Below are 20,744 nucleotides of genomic sequence, written 5' to 3'. Positions count from 1 at the left end.
GGGATGTTCCAGCCCTACTCCCTGTGGCTGCTGTGCCAAAGCACCCCAGGTGCTTTTTGGGTGGCCTGTCCCCCGTGAGAGCAGGAGGTCCCCTCGCCAGGTGCCCTGGCCCTCTCTGGGATGGTGGAAGGTGGCTGGGGAAGGTGGTGGCTCCATGGAGCCATCCAGGCAGCCCCAGTGCCCACTGATGCTGTGTCTGTGTCCCTGCAGATGCGGGAGCGGGAGGTGAAGCTGTGGGACACGCGGAGGCTCAGCGGGGCGACGCTCACCATGGCACTGGACACCTCACCTGGGTAGGGATGGGGACTCAGCATGGGCTGGGAGGGTGAGCAGTGGAAATGTCCTGGTCAGGGACCCATCAGGAGTGTGGTGGTGGAGCAGGAGCTGGCAGAGAGCTCTTGGAACCAGCAGCACTCAGCCACAAGGCTGTGGACAAAGCCGGGGACCGTGCAGCCGCATTCTCATCACCATTTGGGGGAGATGAGAGGCAGAGGCAGGGCTGGCGAGGGCACAGAGGTGTTCTGTAGTGCCGTGGTGGGTGGTGGCGCTGCTGGGGACAGTGTCTGAGGTGGCTGCTGGCCGGGTGGGCTTGTGCACTGGGGCAGCACCACAAGATGCTGCAGGCGAGTGCATCCCTTTGGCGCTGCTGGAGCGGCTCAGCCCTGGCCTCCCGCTCCTGCCGTGCTTTGTGCCGCGGTGCCTCCCGCTCCTGCCGTGCTTTGTGCCGCGGTGCCTGCCCAGCCGTGGCCAGCCCCGCTCACCGGGCAGCCCCGGGAAGTGGAGAAGGAGCCTTGGCTGTGTAAGGGGTCAGCGCCCCCTGTCACGGGGAGCTGCCAAGGATGGGAAGCCTCCAGCTAGAGCCGGCCTGGCCTCTCCCACGCTGCCCAGCGAGCTGGCCTGGCGTCACCATGGGGCAAGGAAATGGGAGGAGGAGGAGGCTGTGCCTTCAGGGTGATGGGGCTGGGGGCACAGTTGTTGGGGTGCACTGGAGGCCACCAGCTCTTCCCAGGGCTGGGGGCACAGTTGTTGGCGTGCACTGGAGGCCACCAGCTCTTCCCAGGGCTGCAGGCAAAGCCCTGGGACCCTCTCTGTGTGCCCTGCTGGCTCCATGACGGGCGGGATGCTGGGGCAGGCTGGGGGGTCAGGGCCAATCCAGGGCCTCTGTGAGGGGCTGAGTGTGCTGTGACAGCCCCTTGGCTGCCCTGCCAGCATTCCCACAGCGCTGTCAGCTCCAGGGCACTGCTGGGGGCAGCCAGGACAGACAGGAGGGGAGAGGAGAGGACCTGCCCTGGGCACGGTGGGGTGAGGTTGGTGTGGAGAGGCTGCCTGAGCATCCCTCAGCCTCCTGCCAGCTGCCGGGGGAGCAGCTCCCAGCTCTCCTGCTCAGCAGCTCTGCCAGTTCAGTGAGCAAAGGCCATCATCATCATCATCATCAGTGTCCAGTGAACGCTCTCAGGGGAGGCTGGGGCTGCTGCAGGGGGACACCTTGGGATCCATTATTGCTCTTGGCAGAGAATCCAGTGGGAATTACCCCGAATCCTCGCCGGGCCGGGGCGAGCCAGCCGGGTAAATGGGATGCAGGCGCTGCTGTGCTCGGCCCCCTCAGCACAGGCTGCAGTTATTTTGGCTGCCGGGTTTATCGGCTCAGGAATGCGGCTGGCGGGCGCTGCCTGCGCGTCACGCCGGGGCCCTCCGGCCCGCGGCTGCGTGCGGGGCCAGCCGAGAGGGGCTGGGGGCGGCGGGGGCGAGCGGAGACCCCCCCTTGGTGCTGGGGAGGTGCTGCTTTTAGGCAGCCGCGCCGGGGCCACCGCGCTTCCAGCCCCAAGCGCTGCCGCCTGTAAATCTGGCGGGGATGACAAATGGCGGAGGGGGATTTGGGCTGGCTCCCGGCGGAGGTGCCGAGCGGGGGCCGTGCTCCCCCTCCGGCAGAGCCATCCCGAGCACGGCCGCGACACTGCGGAGCCGCGGCAGGGGCACGGGGTGGATGCTCTTGGGGTCACCAGATCACCAGATGTGCTCGGGGCAGAATTGGAACTGGGGGGCAGGGACTGAGCCCCGGGGATGGCGGAGCAGCAGCGGGGCTGGCTGTTGTGATATGTGTTTGATCATTTATAACACTGTGGATCTCCGTGGTGCCCAGTGCGGGGCACGGACACTGCTGGGCAGTGCAGCGGTGCCGGCCGGGCCGGGAGCGGGGCGTGGGGAGCTGCAGCAGCAGCAGCAGCAGCTCGTTGAAGCTCTTTGAGGAAGCAATCAGTGGGCGGGCAGGAAACTCATACCACTCATTACTGACGCCAGGCCGGCAGGAAGGGGAGTCCGCATCCCCACCGCATCCCCACCGCGCCCGCCGAGCCGGCACCGCGCGTCCCCATGGCACCCCAAAGCAGGGCCACGGCGTGCCCCAAGGTGGGGGACACCCCCAGTGTGCCCACAACAACACCCCCAGTGTGCCCACAACAACACCAAACCCTTCAGGCTGATTGTGGCCTATCCAGCATCCCTGAAAGAGGGCAGAGAGTGGGAGGCACCAGCCCCATGGACCTCCACATCAGCATGTGCCTTTTGGGGGTTCTCGTTCCCAAATCCTGAGCAGGTGAGATATTTCTGACCACACAAATATCATTTTCAAAGCATGTCAGGGCCATGCTTAAGAGCTGACCCCACCAATTCCCAGACCCTGAGGGAACAGGAGGTGAGAGGTGTGGGTGGCCATGGCCCCTCTCCACATTCTGGTCCTCAATGTGCCACCCTTGGGTACCTGCTGTTCCTTCAGCTCGGGTTTTGTCCCCGCCTGGCCCCCTTTAATTAGATCAAGGAGCAGCAGGGCAGGAGCCAGGAAGGGGCCTCTCAATAGGTTATTGTTGCCCTAAATTGTAACCAGCACCAGCAGGGTTGGGTTACCAGCTCCAACTTGGGGTCACCGACCAGACCCTGCTGCCGCACGCCCAGCAGGCAGCACAGCACTGCCTGGGGACAATGCTGTCACCACCATGGTGACAGGAGAACAGCGCCTTCCTCGCATCACTGCTTCTTTCAATGTCCTGAAAACGTCTCCAGGGAGGCTGGGGTGCCACGGCCGGCTCAGGGCTAGGGCTGGATCAGTAGGGATGAGATCTGGGGTCAGCAGAGGTCCCCGTGGCGTGTTCCAGCAGTGGGCATGTCCCTGCAGGGCAGGATGGTGGTGGGGCTGAGGGATGGGGACAGCTGGACCCCACCACACTTCATGGTGCAAAGTCTGACAGAGCTGGGAGGTGCCGGAGCCGGGACCTGTCTGCAGCAGGGAGTTGGCACAGCAGGATGTTTGTGGAGGGATTTGGGGCTGTTTGGCTCCCCAGGGCTGGAGGAGGACATGGAGGGGCCCAGGTGGTTCCCTGAGGGCACTGTCCAGGGGGAGCTCAGTCCCTAACACCCACTCTCTGCCAAAGCCTGTGGCTGAGCCAGCTCCTGGGGCCAGGCTTGCAGCCCTGGCATCTCCCAGCACCAGGGCACCCAACCCCACCGAGGCACATGTTCCCACTGCCACGCTGCCACCTCTCCCCAGATACCATGGGACCTGCTCTTGTCCTGCCTGACACCCTCCGCACTGCTCTTTCCTGGGGCTTAGAAGCCATTTTGGGTCATGGTAGGTGAAAAAACCCACCCCAGCAGGAAGAATCCTGAGCAGGACAGGTCCATTGCTGTCCCCATCCCCCTGCAGGTCCCAGAGATGCCTGGGTTGACACGTGCTTGCCATCACTGGGAAAGGGGTTTGTCCTGCCCTAGCTTGGCTGCCACCCTCAGACACAAGGAAGGGGAGAGGCCACCCCACCCCATCAGGTGTCACCCCAGTGGGACCCATCCCCACGGGCAGCCACATGAAGGGGTTAAGGCAGGGCAACCACCCAGCCCATGTGGCCTGTCCCGTAATTCCACTGGGTAAAAATAGCCCAGCGCTGGGGCAGGATGGCAGCGCCCAAATCACTCCCAGATGAGCCACAGCCTCAGTGGCCACACGGTGCTCCTGGCCTCCCCAGCTCTGCAGGAGGATGATGAGCTCCAAAGCTCTTCCTGGCAGCACTGGGCTCTGTGTGATGGGCACACGCCTGTCCTCCCCCCAGAGATTGGGCATCCAGACCCCTGGCACTGAGCCATGACCCCTCTGGGCTCTGCTCCAGACCTGGGGACCTGGGGGACCCAGGGGACCTCTCTTTGGTTTCCATGGGGCCATGCCTGGGACTAGGGGTGATTTTTGGGAGACCAGAGCCCTCCAGCCCTGCCACGTCAGGGTGCAGGCAGGATCTGTCCCGGTGAAGCCGGCGGCTCCTCCCGTTGTGGCTCCCTGCCGAGCCCCCATCCTGCCGGTGGCTCTGGCCGGGGCTGTTGCTCACCGGCCCCGCCGGATCGCACAGAGAGAGAGATTTTTTTTGGGTCCAATTCAGGGGGTTTTGCAATCCTTGTCGGCGCTGATTCAGCTCGCAGGAATTAGCAGCGCCGCACGATGTGCCGCTCTTGGAGCGGCTCTTGGCGCGCGGCGGGGCTGGCAGTGGCCAGGGGAATTTTGTGCTGGGATTCAGGAAGCCACAGGGGCTGGACAGCCCCACTTTGGGCACTGCTGCTCTCCCGCAGGGCTGCCCGGGTGCAGACGTGGGTGTGGGCCAAGCCCCGTCCTGGCTGCAGTGTCCCCATCACCTCCGAGCCCTGCTGTCCCCCTTGTGCAGCTGGCACCCCAAAATCTTAGTCTCAGGGTGTCCCAGGGGTGCTGCACCTGCCAAAGCTGAGCCCTAACTTTGCTTCTGCCCTCCTGGCATCTCCAGTGGAGCTCCCTCACTCTGGAGCTGCTGGAAACCCCTCCAGAGCAATGGGATCAGCTGAGGAGCCAAGGGGTCCCCAGCACACGCTTGGTATTGGGGGGGCTCCCCTGCAAACCTTTGGCTACTAGGTTTGCTACTAGCTACTTGCAAGTGGGGAAATCGGCTTCGTTAGGGGAAGGGCACATCATGGAGGCAAAGGAGGGGGGAAGTGAGGGGCCAGGAGGGGCTGGAGGGCTCCCGAGGCCGGGGACACGCCAGGGGCTGTGGCGGCGGCCGGCCAGGGGCACCCGGCGCGAGGCCGCGGCTCCGCCAGGGACTTTTCTTCTCTCCTCCTCGCGAGGCTGGAAAATATACAAAGCTCGCAGTGAAAATATTTACACAGCAGCAATTTTGGGAGGAATTTGGGATGTTAATTTGAAAAATCTGTGGGGAGAGGACCACAATGGGCCCTTTGAGCGGGCGAGCGTGGCCATCGCAGCGAGCCGCCCGCGCCGGCGAGGGGCCCCTCCTGCCGCTGCGCCGGCCCTAATGGGAGCCAGCCCTGCCGGAAGCCCACCTGGGAGCCGGGGGGCTGCGCCAGACGGCCCCGCCGACGCCCCGCGCCCCTAATTGCATCCAGAGCCGCTCCCTGCCCCGGGCGAGCGGCACCGAGGGGCCGGGGGTCAGGGCCGTGCCCTGAGGCGGAGCGGCCGGCCCGGAGCGCACGGCGGTGACCCTCGGCTGCAGCCCCGCGCTGTGCTCATTCTCTCCAAATCAAACATACCTCGGCGGGCAGGGCCCCAACCTGGAAAATTCCAGCCCGAAAGATAAAGGATTGGAAAACGATTAAAACCAGAGGGTTGGAGCAGAAACCACTTGGCAGCGGGGACCTGCCGAGCGTCGGCTCCCAGCCCACCCCGTGCACAAAACCGGCTGTTCTGGGGCCGGGCAGCGGGGGCTCTGGCGGCGGCCCCCGGCCTGGGGGGCCACGCAGGCTGACACTTGTCACGGGCGATTTGGGGGTCCCGGTGCCGCCGCGGTTGACGTCAGGAGGTTGGGCTGGGCTGTTTGTCCCGCAGCTGGCCCCGCAGCCATCTGGCAGGCGGGGAGGGATGAAGTAAGGCTGGATGATGCGCAGGGCAGGGGCTGATTTGAACCCCGTGGCCTCTGTTTTGGGAACACCTCCTCAGCGCCCGAGGTGGGGGGCAGCACCCTAGGGGTAAAAACGCCCAGAGTCGGGAAAACTCCCCCCTCCCTTGCCCTGACTCATCCCGGTGCTCGCCAACAACAACGGGAGGACACGGCTGACCTTCCCGCTCCTCTGCAGGGGACACGCCACACTGCCCACACCCCTGCCTGTGACGGGCAGTGCCTGCCGAGCTACTCAGGGCTGCACAGAACTTTTCGTTGTTGTTATTTTAATTTGAGGTTGTATTTTTTTACAAAAAGACACCCTTCTGATCTGCCTTACAAAAGAGATGTACACAAAGCTGTACTAAAAAAAGTTTTCCCAGAAGAAATGGGAAATAACGATGTATAAATATTCTCTCTGAGTTCTTAAAGCTTCAATTCCCGGTCTGCCTGCTCGGCACTTCCTTTGGCCCGGGGGGTCCCGAGGGTCCCAGCACCTCGGCCGGGCCGTATTGCTCACATCAGCTTCCAGGGAGTTGAGTCACGGGCCGTGCTCCACTGAAGGACCCTTGTTACCAGCACGTGGGCGTCCCTCAGCCCAGTCACAGCAGCTTTCTCTTTAGCAGGAGCTCAAAAAAGCCCCCCAACCCCCAAATTAACCCCCCCTTCTCTTCCGCTGCGCACGTTCTAGGTAGAGTCACAGAAATCAAGGCACAGAGCAGTAAAATTCATGTCTCCTCCCGAAGCATGGCAGCCTCTCGGAAATTGCACGTTGTGGGATGGGGGGGGGTTTCTGCCTCAGTTCAGTCAGCTCCTTGGCAATCTGTATCCCAGAGGAACATGGCCAGGTGCTGCCTCTGGAGCTCAGCCCTCCTGTGTCCAAGGCTCTGGAAGCCCTGTGGGTTCAGAAGTAGGAGGGTTTGAGCCCCGGGGTGTTGTTGTTGCTGGGGTAGTGGGACTGCATGAGCGGCACCTCGCACTCAGAGCCGCCAGAAAGCATGGCTGCCTCTGGCACCTTGCAGCCGTGGCTGCTCAAATCCCCGTTTTCCAGGCAGGCTTTCACCCCTTCCAGCTCCAGCGGGCCGGAGTCCACCCCAGCGCTGGCGGGTGCCTTGGCGCGGCGGTGCCGGCAGTAGTACATGGCGGCCGTGACCACCACCAGCAGCAGCAGCATGGCAGCCAGCGCAGGGACCAGGATCAGGGCGAGGTTGGGGTCCTGGCTCTGGGTGACAGGGGAGTGCTGCTGCAGGCTGAGGGGCAGGGTGTGTGCCTCGGCACAGTGCTCCTCCTTGGGGGCCTCCCCCAGCGCCCCGATGCAGACGCGGTAGGTGCAGTTGGGTTTCAGCGCCCGCACCGTGTACTCGGAGAGCGAGGCCGGCAGGCGCAGCATCACCGCCCGCTTGTCCGGCCCCGACAGGTTCCGGTAGCTCAGGCGGATTCCCTTCAGCTGCGCCTTGGACTGGATGTAGCTGTGCAGGTCCACTTTGAGGGAGGTGCTGCCCACCTGGGCGATGCTGACCCGCTGTGCAGGTGGCAGGGCCGGCGTGCCCGGGGCTGCCGTCGTTCCCCTCGCCTCCACCTCGCAGTACACGCCAGCGAAGCCTGCGGGGCACAGGCACTCCAGGAGGTTCTGGGCACCCAGGTGGCAGGTGCCGCCGTTCAGACACGTGCGGGGGGGACAGATGGGTGCTGGGGGGCTGGTGGGGGCCGGGGCGCCACGGAAGGGCATCAGGGTGGAGCTGCCCTGGGGCTCTCTGGGCCTCGGGGTGGGTGCAGCGGTGCTGGGGGGCGGCGGCGGGCGGTGGGTGCTGGGCGGCGGCGTGGGCGGTGGCAGCGTGGTGGTGCGGGCCGTGGTGGGCGTGGGGGTGGTGGTGGGGCAGCCAAAGTCGGTGTACTGCAGGTGGTGGAGGAGCTTGCCAGAGTTCTTGGGGGGGAAGTGGCAGCGCGTCTCCTCGGGGCGCCGCAGCACCACGCCACTGGTGTTCACCCACTGCACCAGCCAGCTCATCTGGCAGATACAGTTGAAGGGGTTGCCGGCAGCCGTCACGGCCCGCAGCCTGGGGAAGAAGCCGGAGAAATCCCGGGGGATGGTGTTGATGTTGAGGTTGCTGATGTCCAGCTCCTGGAGGTTGTGGAGGCTCTGGAAGTCCTCAGCTGGCAGCTGGGAGATGCGGGCGTTGCCGGCCAGGCTGAGCCTGGTGAGGCTGCCCAGGCGCCGCAGCACGGCCGGGACGCGCTCCAGCAGGTTGTCAGAGATGTCCAGCTCGTGGAGGTTGTTTTGGACCTGGAAGAGCTCCTCGTTTAAGCTCGTCAGGCCCAGCCCTGCGATCTTCAGGGACTCAATGCTGACGGCATGGAAAGCCCCTGGTGCAATGGCAGGGATCTTGTTCCAGCTGATGTCCAGCAGCAGGAGGTTGGGCAGGTCAAGGGGGGGCACAGCCCTGAGCTGGTTGTTCTGCAGCTTTAGCTCCAGCAGATTCTCCAGCGTGTCAAAGGCAGCAGCGTGGATGTGCTGGATCCTGTTCCTCTGCAGGTAGAGCCGTTCCAGCAGCCGCAGCCCATGGAAGGTCTCATTGGTGATCTCCTGCAGCTGGTTGGAGGACAGGTCCAAGTTGACGAGCTCCGTCAGGGGCTGGAAGATGTTTCTCTGGATGCTGGTGATCTTGTTTTGTGAGAGGTCCAGGAGCTGGAGGGCAGGCAGCCCTGCAAAGCTGTCCTCACTGAGCGTTGTGATGCCGTTCTCAAAGACATAGAGGGAGAGGGTGCTGGGGGGCAGCCCCTGGGGCACCGTCTGGCCCCGCCTGGCTGCACACAGGATGGTCTTGGGGTCATGGCACTGGCAGCCTGCAGGACATGCCCTGGCCAGCTCCCCACGGGCCAAGAGGAGCAGGGTGCAAAGGATCAGCTGCTTCATGGTGTCAGCTCTGCGGAGAGACAAGCGCAGCCAGGGTGAGGGGATGGGCCCTGCTGGGGGGTACCCAGGGCTGGCAGGGGCACCTCTGAACCCTGCTCAGCCTCCAGGGCTGCCCACCCCAGCTCCATGCTCCCCCCGTCCCAGACCCCCAGGATTTGGGGATGTGGTACCTTTGCACACCCCAGGCTCTACCACGAGACACGTCCCACTGGTATTGGGGCTGTCTTCCATGGAGCACCGAGACCTTTCCCAGTACTCACGAGGGCCCCAACCTCCCCAGCTGCTCAGCAGGGTGCAAATCAAACACAGGGGATGTGGAGAATCAGAGCACCGGGAAGGGGTGGGAGCCTGGCCGGCCTCCCCTGCATAGAGCTCAGCTTAACCCTTTGCTTGTGCTGCCATCACAGCAGCTGCACCCTCAGGGGCTGCTCCTGCCCGGATCACCAGCAACAGCAGCCCCTCTTGGGGACAGGGGCACACAGTGTGGGGCTGGAGGAGCCATTTGTGTCCCCACAGAGTCCAGGGGCTCATTCAGCCCCACCCAGCCCCTGTCCCCACAGGTCACCTTGCTGTTCCCCTCTCTGTTAAACTCCAGGGACTCAGCACCGTGGGCTGTGTCCCTGTCCCTTGAGGGCTGGGTCAGCAGGGATGGAGGGAGGAGGCTCTGGGGTGACCAAGGCTGTAACCACCCCAACCCCAGCTCCCCATGGATGCCATGGCCAATGTCATAGCCGCTGCCTGTGTCCCACAGGGCTCCTCCCTCAGCCCCATCTTTCAGCCCCTTTAATGACACTGGGCTGGGTCAGAGACTCACAGTCTCCAGCCACTCCATTTCAGGGTCAGGGGGAGGTGGCAGAGTGGGATCCCTGGGCAAGGAAGAGGCGAACCCTTCCCCAGCCCCATCTGTTGCCACCTCCCCCGTGCTCAGAGCTGTCGGAGCTCCAGGCAAACGCCCCCCCCGTGGCTCGCAAGGGGCCCCCGCTGTGTGTGGGGGGCTGCAGGTCACAGAGCAGCACGTGCCGCCTGCCCCGGCCCCGTCAGCAGTGCAGGGACAACACATCCTGAGCCAGGAGGGGCTGGAGCCGTGCTGTGTCCTCTTGCCGCCCTGCCGGGGGGTTGGACAGGGTTAACACGCAGCCAGCTCTGTCTTCGCCTCTTCCCGAGCCGCCCCCCCTAGGGTGGGGTGAGCCCACGGCTGGGCAGGGTCACCACAAGCGCCTGAGTCACTTGGCCTGGCCGGCCCTGCCCTGACACGACCTGTGCCGTCAGCCCCTGACACTGGGGAGGAGCTGTGCCACATCCCAGAGGTCACTGTCACCCAGGGGTCACCATCACTGCATCCCCTCCCCAGCAAGCCCAGCTCAGCCCCCAGCCCCCTCACCAGTGTCAGCTGCCCCTGCACGCCACATCACAGTCAGGCTGCCAGCAGAGTTAAAAGCACAACATGGAGACCCTTTGAAGAGCTGTTTGGGGCAGACCCAGCGCACCTCGAGGTGGCTCCAGCATCCAGAGCGTGCTGGCTGGTGGGAGAAACCTGGGTGCAGGGTGCTGGCGTGCCGGCGGTGCCACGGCCGTGCCAGCCCGCCCGGGTGGGCAGCGCCGGAGCGGGGCCAGGCCTGCGGGATGCTGGCGAGGCCGGGGCTGGTTTTGCAATGCCAGGGTCGGGTTTCGCTGACGTGTCCCGTGCTGCAACCAGCTGCTGACTCCAAGTCTCTCTCGTCCCTTTAATTACGCTGGCATTTCCTCCCCGTCTGCCAGGCTCCCCGCTCCGGGCAGGTTCGGCCAGCCCGGCCACGGCCGCGCATCCGCGCCTGGCCACGAGCGCCGGGCAGGGCCCCGCAGCCTCCGCCACCGCCCCTCGGCATCGCCCGCTCCGCCGGCACACGCCGACATCCCGTCCGCGCCCCGCCTCCCGGCACGATGCTGCTCCGAGGCAGAGAGGAGTTCCCGCAGCCCGGCACAGCCCCAGGAACGGGGGGCAGGGGAACAGCCTCCCCAGGTCCTGGCAGGGTCCCCAAGGGCGGAGAGGGGGCCCCGTTTCTGCTGGAGGTGTTGGGGCCGCCCTGCCAGCGGCCTGCTGCTGCCTTGGCTGGGCTCCCCCGCGCCTGCACCGCAGATATTTGCCGAATTATTCATATTTTCCGGCTGCGGGGAGGATCTGGGCTCAGATTCCCCCAGTCCCGGCTCAGCCTTTCCCTGCCAGCCTGCTGGGGTGGGAGTGCCGTGTCACCCCCGTTCCCCGCCTGCAGCCCCCCGGGCTGGGCCACCGCGCTGCCCGCCCAGGGCTGGCACTCGGCAGGGATGCCCTGCTTTGCACCCGCCTCCTGTTTTTAAGGACGAGGCCACGTCCTTGTGCTGCAGGGTGACACCTGTGCAGGACAGGCTGGAGGAGCTGCAGAGTTCTGCCATTCCCCTCTGCTTGGGGACCTCAGGGAAGCAGGCACAGCCGGGATGTTCCTTCCCGCACCGGCAAGCGCAGACAAACAAAGCCAGCGTTGTTGCCGGCCCGTGGGCTGCCACCTTGGACGGTGGCACCGGAGCAGGAAGGACGGGGACCCTGCAGTGTGCGGTGACAGGGAGGTGACACGGTGCCTCTGCCAGGCGGGATGCAGACGCCGCTGCCCTGCCTCACACCCCTCAAAACAAGGCGATGTCAGCACGTGCCCCCTCCCCGAGCCAGCCGGGGGATGTGCAGGATTAAACCCTTAATCCTCCTCCCCTTCAACCGACCGTGCGCCGCCGCAGCTCCCACCTCCTCCCGCTCCCCTCCCTATTTAATTAAAGTTTCCGCAGCAGCCCCGCAGGAATGCAGGCCTGGTTATTGCATTCCCCGAGCGCTCGCCAGCCCCTCCATCCCGCTCCTGCCCCTTTGACCCGGCCGCGCTCCCCATCTCAGGTGCCGGCAAGGAGAAAAACCAGCAGAGCCGCTTTGCCGTCAGCCAAAGCGCCTCGGGAGGAGCCGGAACGCCGGCGGAGGGTGGGAGGAGGTCGGGGATGGTGCCACGCGTGGCCCGGGCGGCACGGGCAGATTCCTCCGCAGTGACTGGGGCGGCCGCGGCTGTCCCCGAGCGCTTCCTCGTGCCGCGTCCCGCCGGCAGAGCCAGCCGGGCAGGCAGCGCTTGCGTCAGGGCCACCCGGCCGGGCTCGGCGTGGCGCGGGGGAAAACAGTAATTAGTGTCATCCCTGATGGCGGCACTGCCCAGGCCGTGTGGGCAGCCGCACAGCTGGGTCAGGGCAGTCCGGCCGCACCAGCCCCAGCAGGGTGAGACCCGTGGGCGTGGGGCACACTGGCAAGGGGAGCTGTACGGGGGGACATTACTGGGGGTTTGGCTGGGAAGAGTCTCAGAACTGGAGCATCTCTGCTGGCATGTGTTGGCTCCTGTGGCCGTTGCCAGGCTGGGAGGGAGCCAGGCATGGAAAGGGACATTTACCGCACGGTGGCCCAAAGAGGTGACACCCAAAGACAAAGAGGTGACACCCAAAGAGGGTGACAGGCGCCAGCACCCTCCGAACTCACACCAGGTGGCAATGAAGTGTGTGGGGAGCTGGTGGCAGGAGAAGCAGTGGGGTATCCCTGCCTCCCGGTGCCAGGCTGGCCAGTGGCCCTGCTGGCACCCATCCCTCTGTGCCAGCCAGAGGAAAACCCTTGTCAGCACTTCATGGGGACCCGCAGCAGGTCAGTGACCCAGGACAGCGGCCCCTGAGGACAAGCAGAACAAGGGCAGCCAAACCCCACCCCAGCCAAGCCCTCCACTGAGGAGGGTGGTGGTGGACACTGCTGCCAGCAGCTCCCACCTCTGCCTGACCCCAGCAGGAGAGCCCAGCCGTCACATCTGCTGGGACAGAGCAAGCATGGGATGGACCCACGACCATGCCGGTCCTGTGTGGGTTTGGAGCGCTTCACTGCCACTCGGCCATGCCGGATGGAGCCGTGCTCCATGTCAGCCCCGAGTACATCCCTCCCCTTGCCTGCGATGGATGCAGCGCCAGACCAGGATCCCAGGGCCAGACCCCAGCACATCCCGTGACAAAACAGGCACAGGCAGGGACAGGGAAGCGAGAGCCCTCCATGAACCCCTGTCCCAGCCCTCTGCAGTGCCACCGCCCCAGCCCAGCCGAGGCCCTACCATCAGCCGGGGAAGGGGCCAGCCGGATGCCCCTGGCTCAGCTGAGGCCTCACAGGGAGCAGGGCATGCCGACCCTCGGCCGAGCCCCAGTGACACCCTGTCACTCTGGGTGCCGAGGCCACACCAGGCGTCCCACGGCCTGGCCCGGGCCCACCAGGGCCCCCCGGCCCCGCCGCCCCCTGAGCCCGCGGATGCCCGGCAGAGCCCCCTCCCGCCCGTGGGCTGCCGCCCCACAGAGCCCCGGTGGCCGTGGGGAGGGCTCGGGCGGTGCGGCGGCCGCGGGACTCACCGTGGCGGGCGGTGCGGGGCCGTGCGGGGCGGGCGGTCAGTCCATGGCGGCAGCACAGCGGCGGCCGGGCGAGCGCTTCCCTCTCTGGCGGCGCCGGGCGCGGGGGGGCGGCATTTAAACCAAGGGGGAGGGGCCTGTCCTCCCGCCGGGCGCCCATTGGCTGAGAGCACGGAGGGGGTGGGGCGGGGCACGGCCTCCACGGAGGCTCCGCCCCCGCTCACCTGGGGCCCGACGGGGGCGGCACCGCGGGGACCCCCGGGAGCCCCGGGAGCCCCGAGCCGCGGGGACATCCAGGACCGCGGGGACCCCCGGGACATCCAGCACCTCCGGGACCCTGGAGTCACAGGGACCCCCGGGACATCCAGCACCTCTGGGACCTTACAGCCATGGGGACCGCGGGGACATCCAGCACCTCTGGGACCCTCGAGTCACAGGGATCATCGGGACCCCAGAGGCACAATGTCCCCAGGACATTCAGGACCTCTGAGTCACAGGGACCCCCTGGACCCCCAGGACCTCTCGGACCTTAGAGTCACAGGGACCCAGGGGATATCCAGGATCTCTGATTCACAGGGACCCCTGGGATACCCAGGACATCTGGGACCTCAGAGTGACAGGGACCATGGGGGTACCCAGGACCTTTGAGTCACAGCAGCCCCCAGCATCTCCAGGACTTCTGGGACCTGGGAGTCACAAGGATTCCAGAGGCCTCCACAGGGACCTCCAGACCTCCTGACCTCACAGGGACATTGAGATTTCAGGAGCCTCCAGAGTCACAAGGACCTCTGGGACCCCTTGGGAACTCCATGTGACCTCAGGGCTTCCCAGAGTCACAAGGATCCCCAGGACCCACAGGACCTTTGGAAGCTCCCAGACCTTCCAAACACCCCAGGGCCCCCCAGTACCTTCAGCATCCCTGGGGCTGGGGTCTCTGGGACCCCAGCACCCCTGGTGTGTGCACACACAGGTATAGGGCTAGATGCAGGTACAGGTATCTCCCTTGTATCCACAGCACCCATGGGACCCCTGGCAACCCTGGTAACAAAAAAGGCTGTGTTGGGTGTCCTTGGCATCCCCAGGGACCCCCATACCCAGTGTGCCCAGGGTAACCAGGGACTCTGGCACCAATGAGCCCCAATGCCCTGGGGTCCCCAAACCCTCCATGCCCCTGGTGTCCACAGAGCTCCTGCCACCATGTGCCAGGGGACAGGGGGAGAGTGGGTGGCCCTTGAAGGGCAGTCCCATGCCCCTGTGACAGCAGAGCAATGCTCCCTGTTTGGCATGGTGAGGGTGGCATGAGTTGGGCTGGGACAACCAGGCACTCAGGGTGCCCTTGTCCCAGACCTGCACCACTGTGGTGGTGGCAGTGCTGGTGACTGGGGTGACAGCAGGGCAGGGGACCCTGCTGCCTGCCCCAGGCATCCTGGCAGTGTTTGCCTAGGTTGTGCCAACAGTCCTGGGGCAGGAGCATGCCATACCAGCTATCCTTCATGGCATGGGATGGCATGGAGAAGCTCCCTCCCCTTGGCACAGCCACAGAAACATCAACCGAAAGTGATAGATTGTCCCTTTGGTCTCTGCCCGCGGCGCTCCCTCCTCCATCCCTGCCAGGGAGGGCACAGAGCGCCCCTGTGCTCCTGTCACCGCTGTCCCCTCCTGCCACCGAGTATTCCCTATGGTCCCCTCCTGCCACCGAGTATTCCCTGTGGTCCCCTCCTGCCACCGAGCGTCCCCCCCCGGCCATGGAGCACCCTGGCTGCGGTGTGGGACAGGGGGCAGGACAGGGAGCAGGGACACGCTCCAGCTGGCACAGCCGGCCTGCAGGGCACTCCCGGGGCTGCCGGTGCCGGGTGAGGCTGGCGGTGAGCCGGGAGTGCCACACGCCCGCCCCGAACTGGCCCAGCCGGCCCGGCCGCCCTCGGGGCCACCCCGCGGGTGCCAGAGGCTTCCCCAGGTGCCATGGCCGGGCACGGGGAGCAGGGCAGGGAGCAGGATGCCCCACGGCTGTGCAGCTGGGGCTGGAAGCAGGTGGCAGTGACATCCTGCTGCCAAGCTGTCAGCACAGGCTGGGACAGCGAGGGTTGTACCCCCTGGCACGGCGCTGCTCTGCCATCACAGCACAGCCTTATCCTGCCCCACGCTGCCCCTGGATGGGGTTTGGGGTGTGCACCAGTGGGGGAACAGGATCCAGCCCCACATCCATGGAAGAGCTGTGCCCATGGGGGTGCTGTGCCCATGGGGGGCCCTGGCTCAGCACCCCCCTTCCTTTGCAGGGTCACCATCCCGCTCTACGACGCCGACACGGGGCTGCTGGTGCTGGCAGGGAAGGTGAGGTGCCATAACTGGGGGGTGCAGGGAGGCACTGGGGGGACAGGAGGATGCAGGGGGTGTAGTGAGGTGCAGCTTGGTACATGTGGGTGCACCAGTGGAGTACAGGAGGTTGCATGTGGTGCAGCAGGGTGTTTCCTACAGCCCTGTTCATTCCCTGTCCCCACCACCTCTCTTCCAGGGAGAAAACCTCCTCTACTGCTTCGAGGTGGCCCCCACGCAGCCAGCACTCACCCAGGGTAAGCAGGTCCCCTCCCACCCATATCTCCCCCAGAGGGGGGCTCACTGCTGCCTGGCCACCCAGCCCAGGGCCACCCTGCCTGTCCCACAGTGAACCAGTGCAGGACAGAGGGCAGCACGCGGGGCCTGGGGGCCGTGCCACGCCTGGCCCTGGATGTCATGGCCTGCGAGGTGCTCCGTGTCCTGCAGCTCACGGACACCGCCCTCGTCCCCGTCAGCTACCTGGTACCACGCAAGGTAAGGGGGCCCTGGGGGTGGCACTGCCTCATGGGTGCCTGGTGACACCTCCCCAGCACTGGGTGACAAAAAGGACCTGGGTGCAGGGAGACCCCAGTCCCCAGCCTGGGGGGAGCAGGAGAGGAGGTCAAACTTGGATGCTGGTGGTGGGTTGCAGAGTCTTGGTGCTGGATTTGGGGATTTGGGTGCTGCATGCAGGATTGGGGTGCTGGAGAGTGGCTGCTGACAGCTGGGTGCCACCTGCTGGGTGCTGTTGGGCAGTGGGTGCTGGGCACTTCAAGCAGCTGAAGTTTGGGTGCTGGAAGTGTCTGGGTGTGCCCAGGGGTGCCCCAGCTGCAGCAGGACAGAGGCTGTGGGATTTTGGGAACACCCATCTCACCCCATCCCCTCTCCCCCAGTCTGTCCAGGAGTTCCACGAGGATCTGTTCCCTGACTGCACAGGGATGCTGCCAGCCACCAATGCCCAAGGCTGGTGGGCAGGGGACAGCCAGCAGGTCAGTGTCATCCAGAGGGGTGTCCTTGCTGGTGGCATTGCCACTGCCCCATGCTCACCATTGTGCTCGGTGCAGGTGGGGAGGGTGAGCCTGCACCCTGCACGGAGACCCACGGAGACCTTCACATCCCCCATCATTGCTGGCACTGTCCCCACCAACGCCGGCCACACAGACACCGACACCGGCCACACCGACGCTGACCACACCGACGCTGACCAGAGTGTGAGCATGGGGTGCTGGAAAAATGCACTGAGTGCTGAAGGGGGGGGTCCCTGCTGCCCTCATCCCACAAGACAAACCAGCACCCCCTGCCTGGGCTCTCTCTCCCATAGGAAGCCAGTGGCTACTCCTCACCATCCTCACTGGCCTCCCCAGGCAGCGCGGCCACCTCGCTCTCAGCCAGCACCGGCCCCTCCAGTGGCTTTGCCAGCAGCCCCAGCCAGAAGTCCCTGCAGAGCATTTTGGGTGAGCGGGCAGCGGGGTGGGCTCGGGGTGCCCCTCTGGGGGGATTCAGGGCGCTCACTCAGCCCTCGCCCGCTGCAGGGCCCAGCTCCCGCTTCCGGCACACGCAGGGCCGGGTGCTGCACCGGGACCTGCACCTGACCAACCTGCGGGGGCTCAGCCTCACCACACCGGGCGAGAGCGACGGCTTCTGCGCCAACCTGCAGCGCGTGGCCCTGCCCCTGCTCTCTGCTGGCGGCCAGATCGCCGTGCTCGAGGTACCCGGGGAGGTGTGGAGGCCGGCACAGTGCGTGTGTGCTGTGCTTGGGGTGCCCAGGGAGGTGTGGAGGTCGGCATGGTTCCGTGTGTGCCCTGTGTGCCCTGTGTGTGCCCTGTGTGCCCCGTGTGCTGTGCTGCTGACCCCAGCTCTCGCCCACAGCTCTCCAAGCCCGGCCGCCTCCCCGACGTGGCCGTCCCCACCATCCAGAACGGCGCGGCCGTGGCCGACCTCACCTGGGACCCCTTCGACCCGTGTCACCTTGCTGTGGGTACGTGTGTGCCAGCCCTGCCCAGAGAGTCCCCCAGAGCTCCAGGCATTCCAGATCACCCCAGTAACCACTGCCCATCCCTTCTGGCACAGCGGGTGAAGACGCCAAGATCCGGCTGTGGCGCATCCCTGAGGGAGGGCTGCAGGAGACCCTGCAGGAGCCTGAAGCTGTTCTCCGAGGTGAGGGGACTACTGAGCACCCCACAGTGGGGACAAACCAGCCCGGTGGCACCCACAGCTGGGGACAGCCACACACTGCTGAACCTCACCAGGTCACACGGAAAAGATTTACTCCATCCGCTTCCATCCCACGGCATCCGATCTCCTGGTCTCCTCCTCCTACGACATGACCGTGCGGATCTGGGAGCTGAGCGCCGGCCGGGAAGTCTTGTGCCTGCAGGGACACACAGACCAGGTAAGGGATGACAAATCCAGGGACACCCGAGAGGCAACTTTGGGACATTTGCACAACATCTGTCTCTCCAGATTTTCAGCATGGCTTGGAGCCCGGATGGGAAGAAGCTGGCAACGGTGAGCAAAGACGGACGGATACGGCTCTACGAGCCACGGCGCAGCTCTCAGCCTCAACAGGTACAATCCCAGCACTGGGGACGGGCTGGAGAGCTGGGGCTGTGGGCAGTAAACCCTCCCCATGGGCACATGACTGCGCCCCCAGCTCTCTCAGAGCAGGCAGGTGACCTTCACCCCACACAGGAGGGCCCAGGTCCCGAGGGGGGACGTGGAGCGCGCCTGGTTTGGGTTTGTGGTGGTGACTACCTCCTGGTCTCCGGCTTTGACAGGTAAGGAGGGGGACACATAGCAGGGCAGGGGTCCCTGAGGACACTGCTTGCTCTCACTGTCACCTCATCACAGCCGCAGTGAGAGGAGGATCCTCCTGTACCGGGCACAGGCCCTGTCTGAAGGACCCTTGTCTGTCCTTGGTCTGGACGTGGCCCCTTCCACCCTCCTGCCCTTTTATGATGAGGACACCAGCGTCGTCTTCCTCACTGGCAAGGTGAGGGCTTGCCCTCCAAAAAGCTGTGGAGCTCCCTGCCTACAGCACCCCACAGTGTCCATGTCCCCTGACAGTCCCTGTCTCGCTCCATCCCCAGGGTGACACCAGAGTCTTCCTCTATGAAGTGACCCCCGAGCCCCCCTATTTCCTCGAGTGCAACAGCTTCACCTCCAATGAACCCCACAAGGTAAAGGGGGGGTATGCTGCCTGTCCCTGACCCCCTACCTGTGCTGCCAGACCCCACTCACACCCCCACCCCACCAGGGCTTCGTCTTCCTGCCCAAAACGGCGTGCGAGGTGCGGGAGGTGGAGTTTGCGCGGGCGCTGCGCCTGGGGCAGAGCAGCCTGGAGCCCGTGGCTTTCCACGTGCCACGCGTCAAGGTAGGTGGCAGGGGGGCTGGCCGTGTTTGGGGATGGGACAGGAGGGACAACACCCCCTGAGCGCCCCTTGCCCCCGCAGAAGGAGTACTTCCAGGACGATCTGTACCCGCCGACCCGCGTGTGGTGGGAGCCGGCGCTGGGTGCGGGTGCGTGGCTGGACGGGCAGGACGGGCAGCAGCGCCGCGCCAGCCTGCGCCCCGCAGACATGGTGCCAGGTGGGTACGGGGCTGGGCGAGGAGCCCCGGCCCTCAGGGGGGCTTTGGTCAATGGGGTAGAGCCCTCCCGCCCCACGGTGACACCGCTCTCGCAGTGAGTGAGGCCCCCAAAGAGGCTCCGGCTCGGAAGTTCGTCCCTGCGTCCGTGTACCTGGAGGAGAAGACTGACGAGCAGAAGAAGGAGGAGGTGGGTTCTGGGCCGAGCACCCTGCGCCGGGCCCGGGGTGATGCTCCGCGCCCCACGGCCCTGCCCGCCTCTCCCCACAGCTCCTCAGTGCCATGGTGGCCCGGCTGGGCAACAGGGACGACCCGCTGCCGCAGGACTCCTTCGAGGGCGTGGACGAGGACGAGTGGGTGAGTGCGGGACGGGACGCACGAACCCGGCTGGGTCCGCCCGGCCCCGCCGCGCCCTCACCCCCGGCCTCCCGCAGGACTAGGCTGGACCCGGGACAGAGCAGCCGGGACCCCGCACCCGCCGGGCCCGGCGGGGCCACCACGAGGAGGAGGAGGAGGAGGAAGAAGAAGAGGTGGAGGAGGCGCAGGGCCCGCCGCGGGCAGGACCCGCTATTAAAGCCGCTGCACCAGCACCGTGTCCTGCTGTGATCCTGGACACGGGACCGGGAATGGGGGAGACACAGGGAACGAGGGGGCATGTGGACCGGGGGCGACACAGGGACAGGCTCCAGGGGGATACAGGCATCGGTGTGACACAGGGACCAACAGCAGGGGAACACGGTAACCGAGCGGGACATGAGGACTGGGGCGGGGGGTACACAAGGACACAGGGACCGTCACCGGGGGGACACGGAAATCAGGGATAACACAGGGATTAAGGGAGAGCCAGGGACCGCGGCGGGGGTGAATACGGGGACCGGGGGGACACAGGGACAACACAGGGATCGGGGATGGGGGGCACAGGGACCGGGGGCACACGGGGACCGGATGGGGGGCACAGGGGGAGCCGGGGCCGGGGAAGTCGCGCCCCACCCGCCGCGGGCCTCCGGCGCGGGGACACCGCCAGAGGGCGCTGTGGCTGCAGAAGGGACGCTCCGCCCGCGCCGCCGCCGTCTCGGTGTCCGCCGTGACCCTCAGCCCCGGCCACGTGACCGGCGGGGCGGAAGCGGCGGCGGGGACATGGTGAGAGGGGACGGGGGGACGCGGCGGGGGCACAGCGGGACCGGGGGGCAGAGCTGGGGCCGGACAGGGCCCGGGCAGGGGCAGCGGGATCGGGAGTGTGCGAAGCAGCTGGTTCCGGGAGGGCCAGGGCCACTGGAGAGGGGACAGGGACAGGGGAAGGGGTCACAGGACCAGGGAAGGGGGAAGAAGTCGTGGGGAGGGGGGACAGGGACAGAGGAAGGGAGAGCAGGGACAGGGAGGGGGTGACAGGACCAGCGGAGAGGGGACAAGGCATGGGGACAAGGGACAGAGACAGGGGAGAGGGGAGGGGGCCTGGGGAAGGTATCACAGGGCCTGGCTGGGGGACAGGGACAGAGAAAGGGGGACAGGGCCAGGTACGGCCATGCCAGAAGGCAGATGGGGTCAGAGCAGACCCCCGGGGGATGGGGAGAGGTGACAGGGCAAAGGAGCCGTGGTGGCTGTGACAGCAGGCTGTCCCC

General features: G+C 65.9%; 2 protein-coding genes across 4 annotated transcripts in view; one reads left to right on the top strand and one right to left on the bottom strand.

The window, feature by feature from the left end:
* Nucleotides 1–20,744, top strand: part of LOC139598266 (mitochondrial import inner membrane translocase subunit TIM16-like) — a 38,226-nt gene that overhangs the window by 15,218 nt on the left and 2,264 nt on the right. The window contains exons 9-28 of one of the 3 annotated variants that reach the window (XM_071444448.1): nt 211–293; nt 15,504–15,558; nt 15,740–15,797; nt 15,890–16,035; nt 16,434–16,529; nt 16,605–16,751; nt 16,862–16,994; nt 17,073–17,248; nt 17,410–17,518; nt 17,611–17,697; nt 17,790–17,932; nt 18,004–18,108; nt 18,232–18,317; nt 18,391–18,532; nt 18,630–18,719; nt 18,797–18,913; nt 18,993–19,128; nt 19,224–19,315; nt 19,396–19,482; nt 19,560–19,715. In XM_071444448.1, coding sequence (XP_071300549.1) covers nt 211–293; nt 15,504–15,558; nt 15,740–15,797; nt 15,890–16,035; nt 16,434–16,529; nt 16,605–16,751; nt 16,862–16,994; nt 17,073–17,248; nt 17,410–17,518; nt 17,611–17,697; nt 17,790–17,932; nt 18,004–18,108; nt 18,232–18,317; nt 18,391–18,532; nt 18,630–18,719; nt 18,797–18,913; nt 18,993–19,128; nt 19,224–19,315; nt 19,396–19,482; nt 19,560–19,565 — 2,094 coding nt within the window. In that variant the 3' untranslated portion in view covers nt 19,566–19,715. Of the gene's footprint in view, nt 1–210; nt 294–15,503; nt 15,559–15,739; nt 15,798–15,889; nt 16,036–16,433; nt 16,530–16,604; nt 16,752–16,861; nt 16,995–17,072; nt 17,249–17,409; nt 17,519–17,610; nt 17,698–17,789; nt 17,933–18,003; nt 18,109–18,231; nt 18,318–18,390; nt 18,533–18,629; nt 18,720–18,796; nt 18,914–18,992; nt 19,129–19,223; nt 19,316–19,395; nt 19,483–19,559; nt 19,716–20,055; nt 20,266–20,744 lie in introns of those variants that run through there. The other 2 variants (XM_071444450.1, XM_071444449.1) reach the window with 2 other exon arrangements.
* VASN (vasorin) lies at nt 6,171–13,331 on the bottom strand. Its single transcript, XM_071444452.1, has 2 exons — nt 13,231–13,331; nt 6,171–8,824 (listed from the first exon to the last, which is right to left on the bottom strand). Exon 2 carries the CDS (start codon nt 8,812–8,814, stop codon nt 6,805–6,807), a length of 2,010 nt encoding a protein of 669 aa, XP_071300553.1. The 5' UTR covers nt 8,815–8,824; nt 13,231–13,331; the 3' UTR covers nt 6,171–6,804.

The sequence above is a fragment of the Agelaius tricolor genome, unplaced genomic scaffold (assembly GCF_023055355.1).
Source record: "Agelaius tricolor isolate 1412-34295 unplaced genomic scaffold, bAgeTri1.0.p SCAF_19, whole genome shotgun sequence".
NCBI classification, from domain to species: Eukaryota; Metazoa; Chordata; class Aves; order Passeriformes; family Icteridae; genus Agelaius; species Agelaius tricolor.
Note: the sequence above shows the minus strand (reverse complement) of the source record. Positions and strands in the feature narration are given on the sequence as shown.

Bases quoted from the DNA above. Each gene is read 5' to 3' on its own strand.
- VASN (XM_071444452.1), bottom strand. From the start codon at position 8,814: ATGAAGCAGCTGATCCTTTGCACCCTGCTCCTCTTGGCCCGTGGGGAG.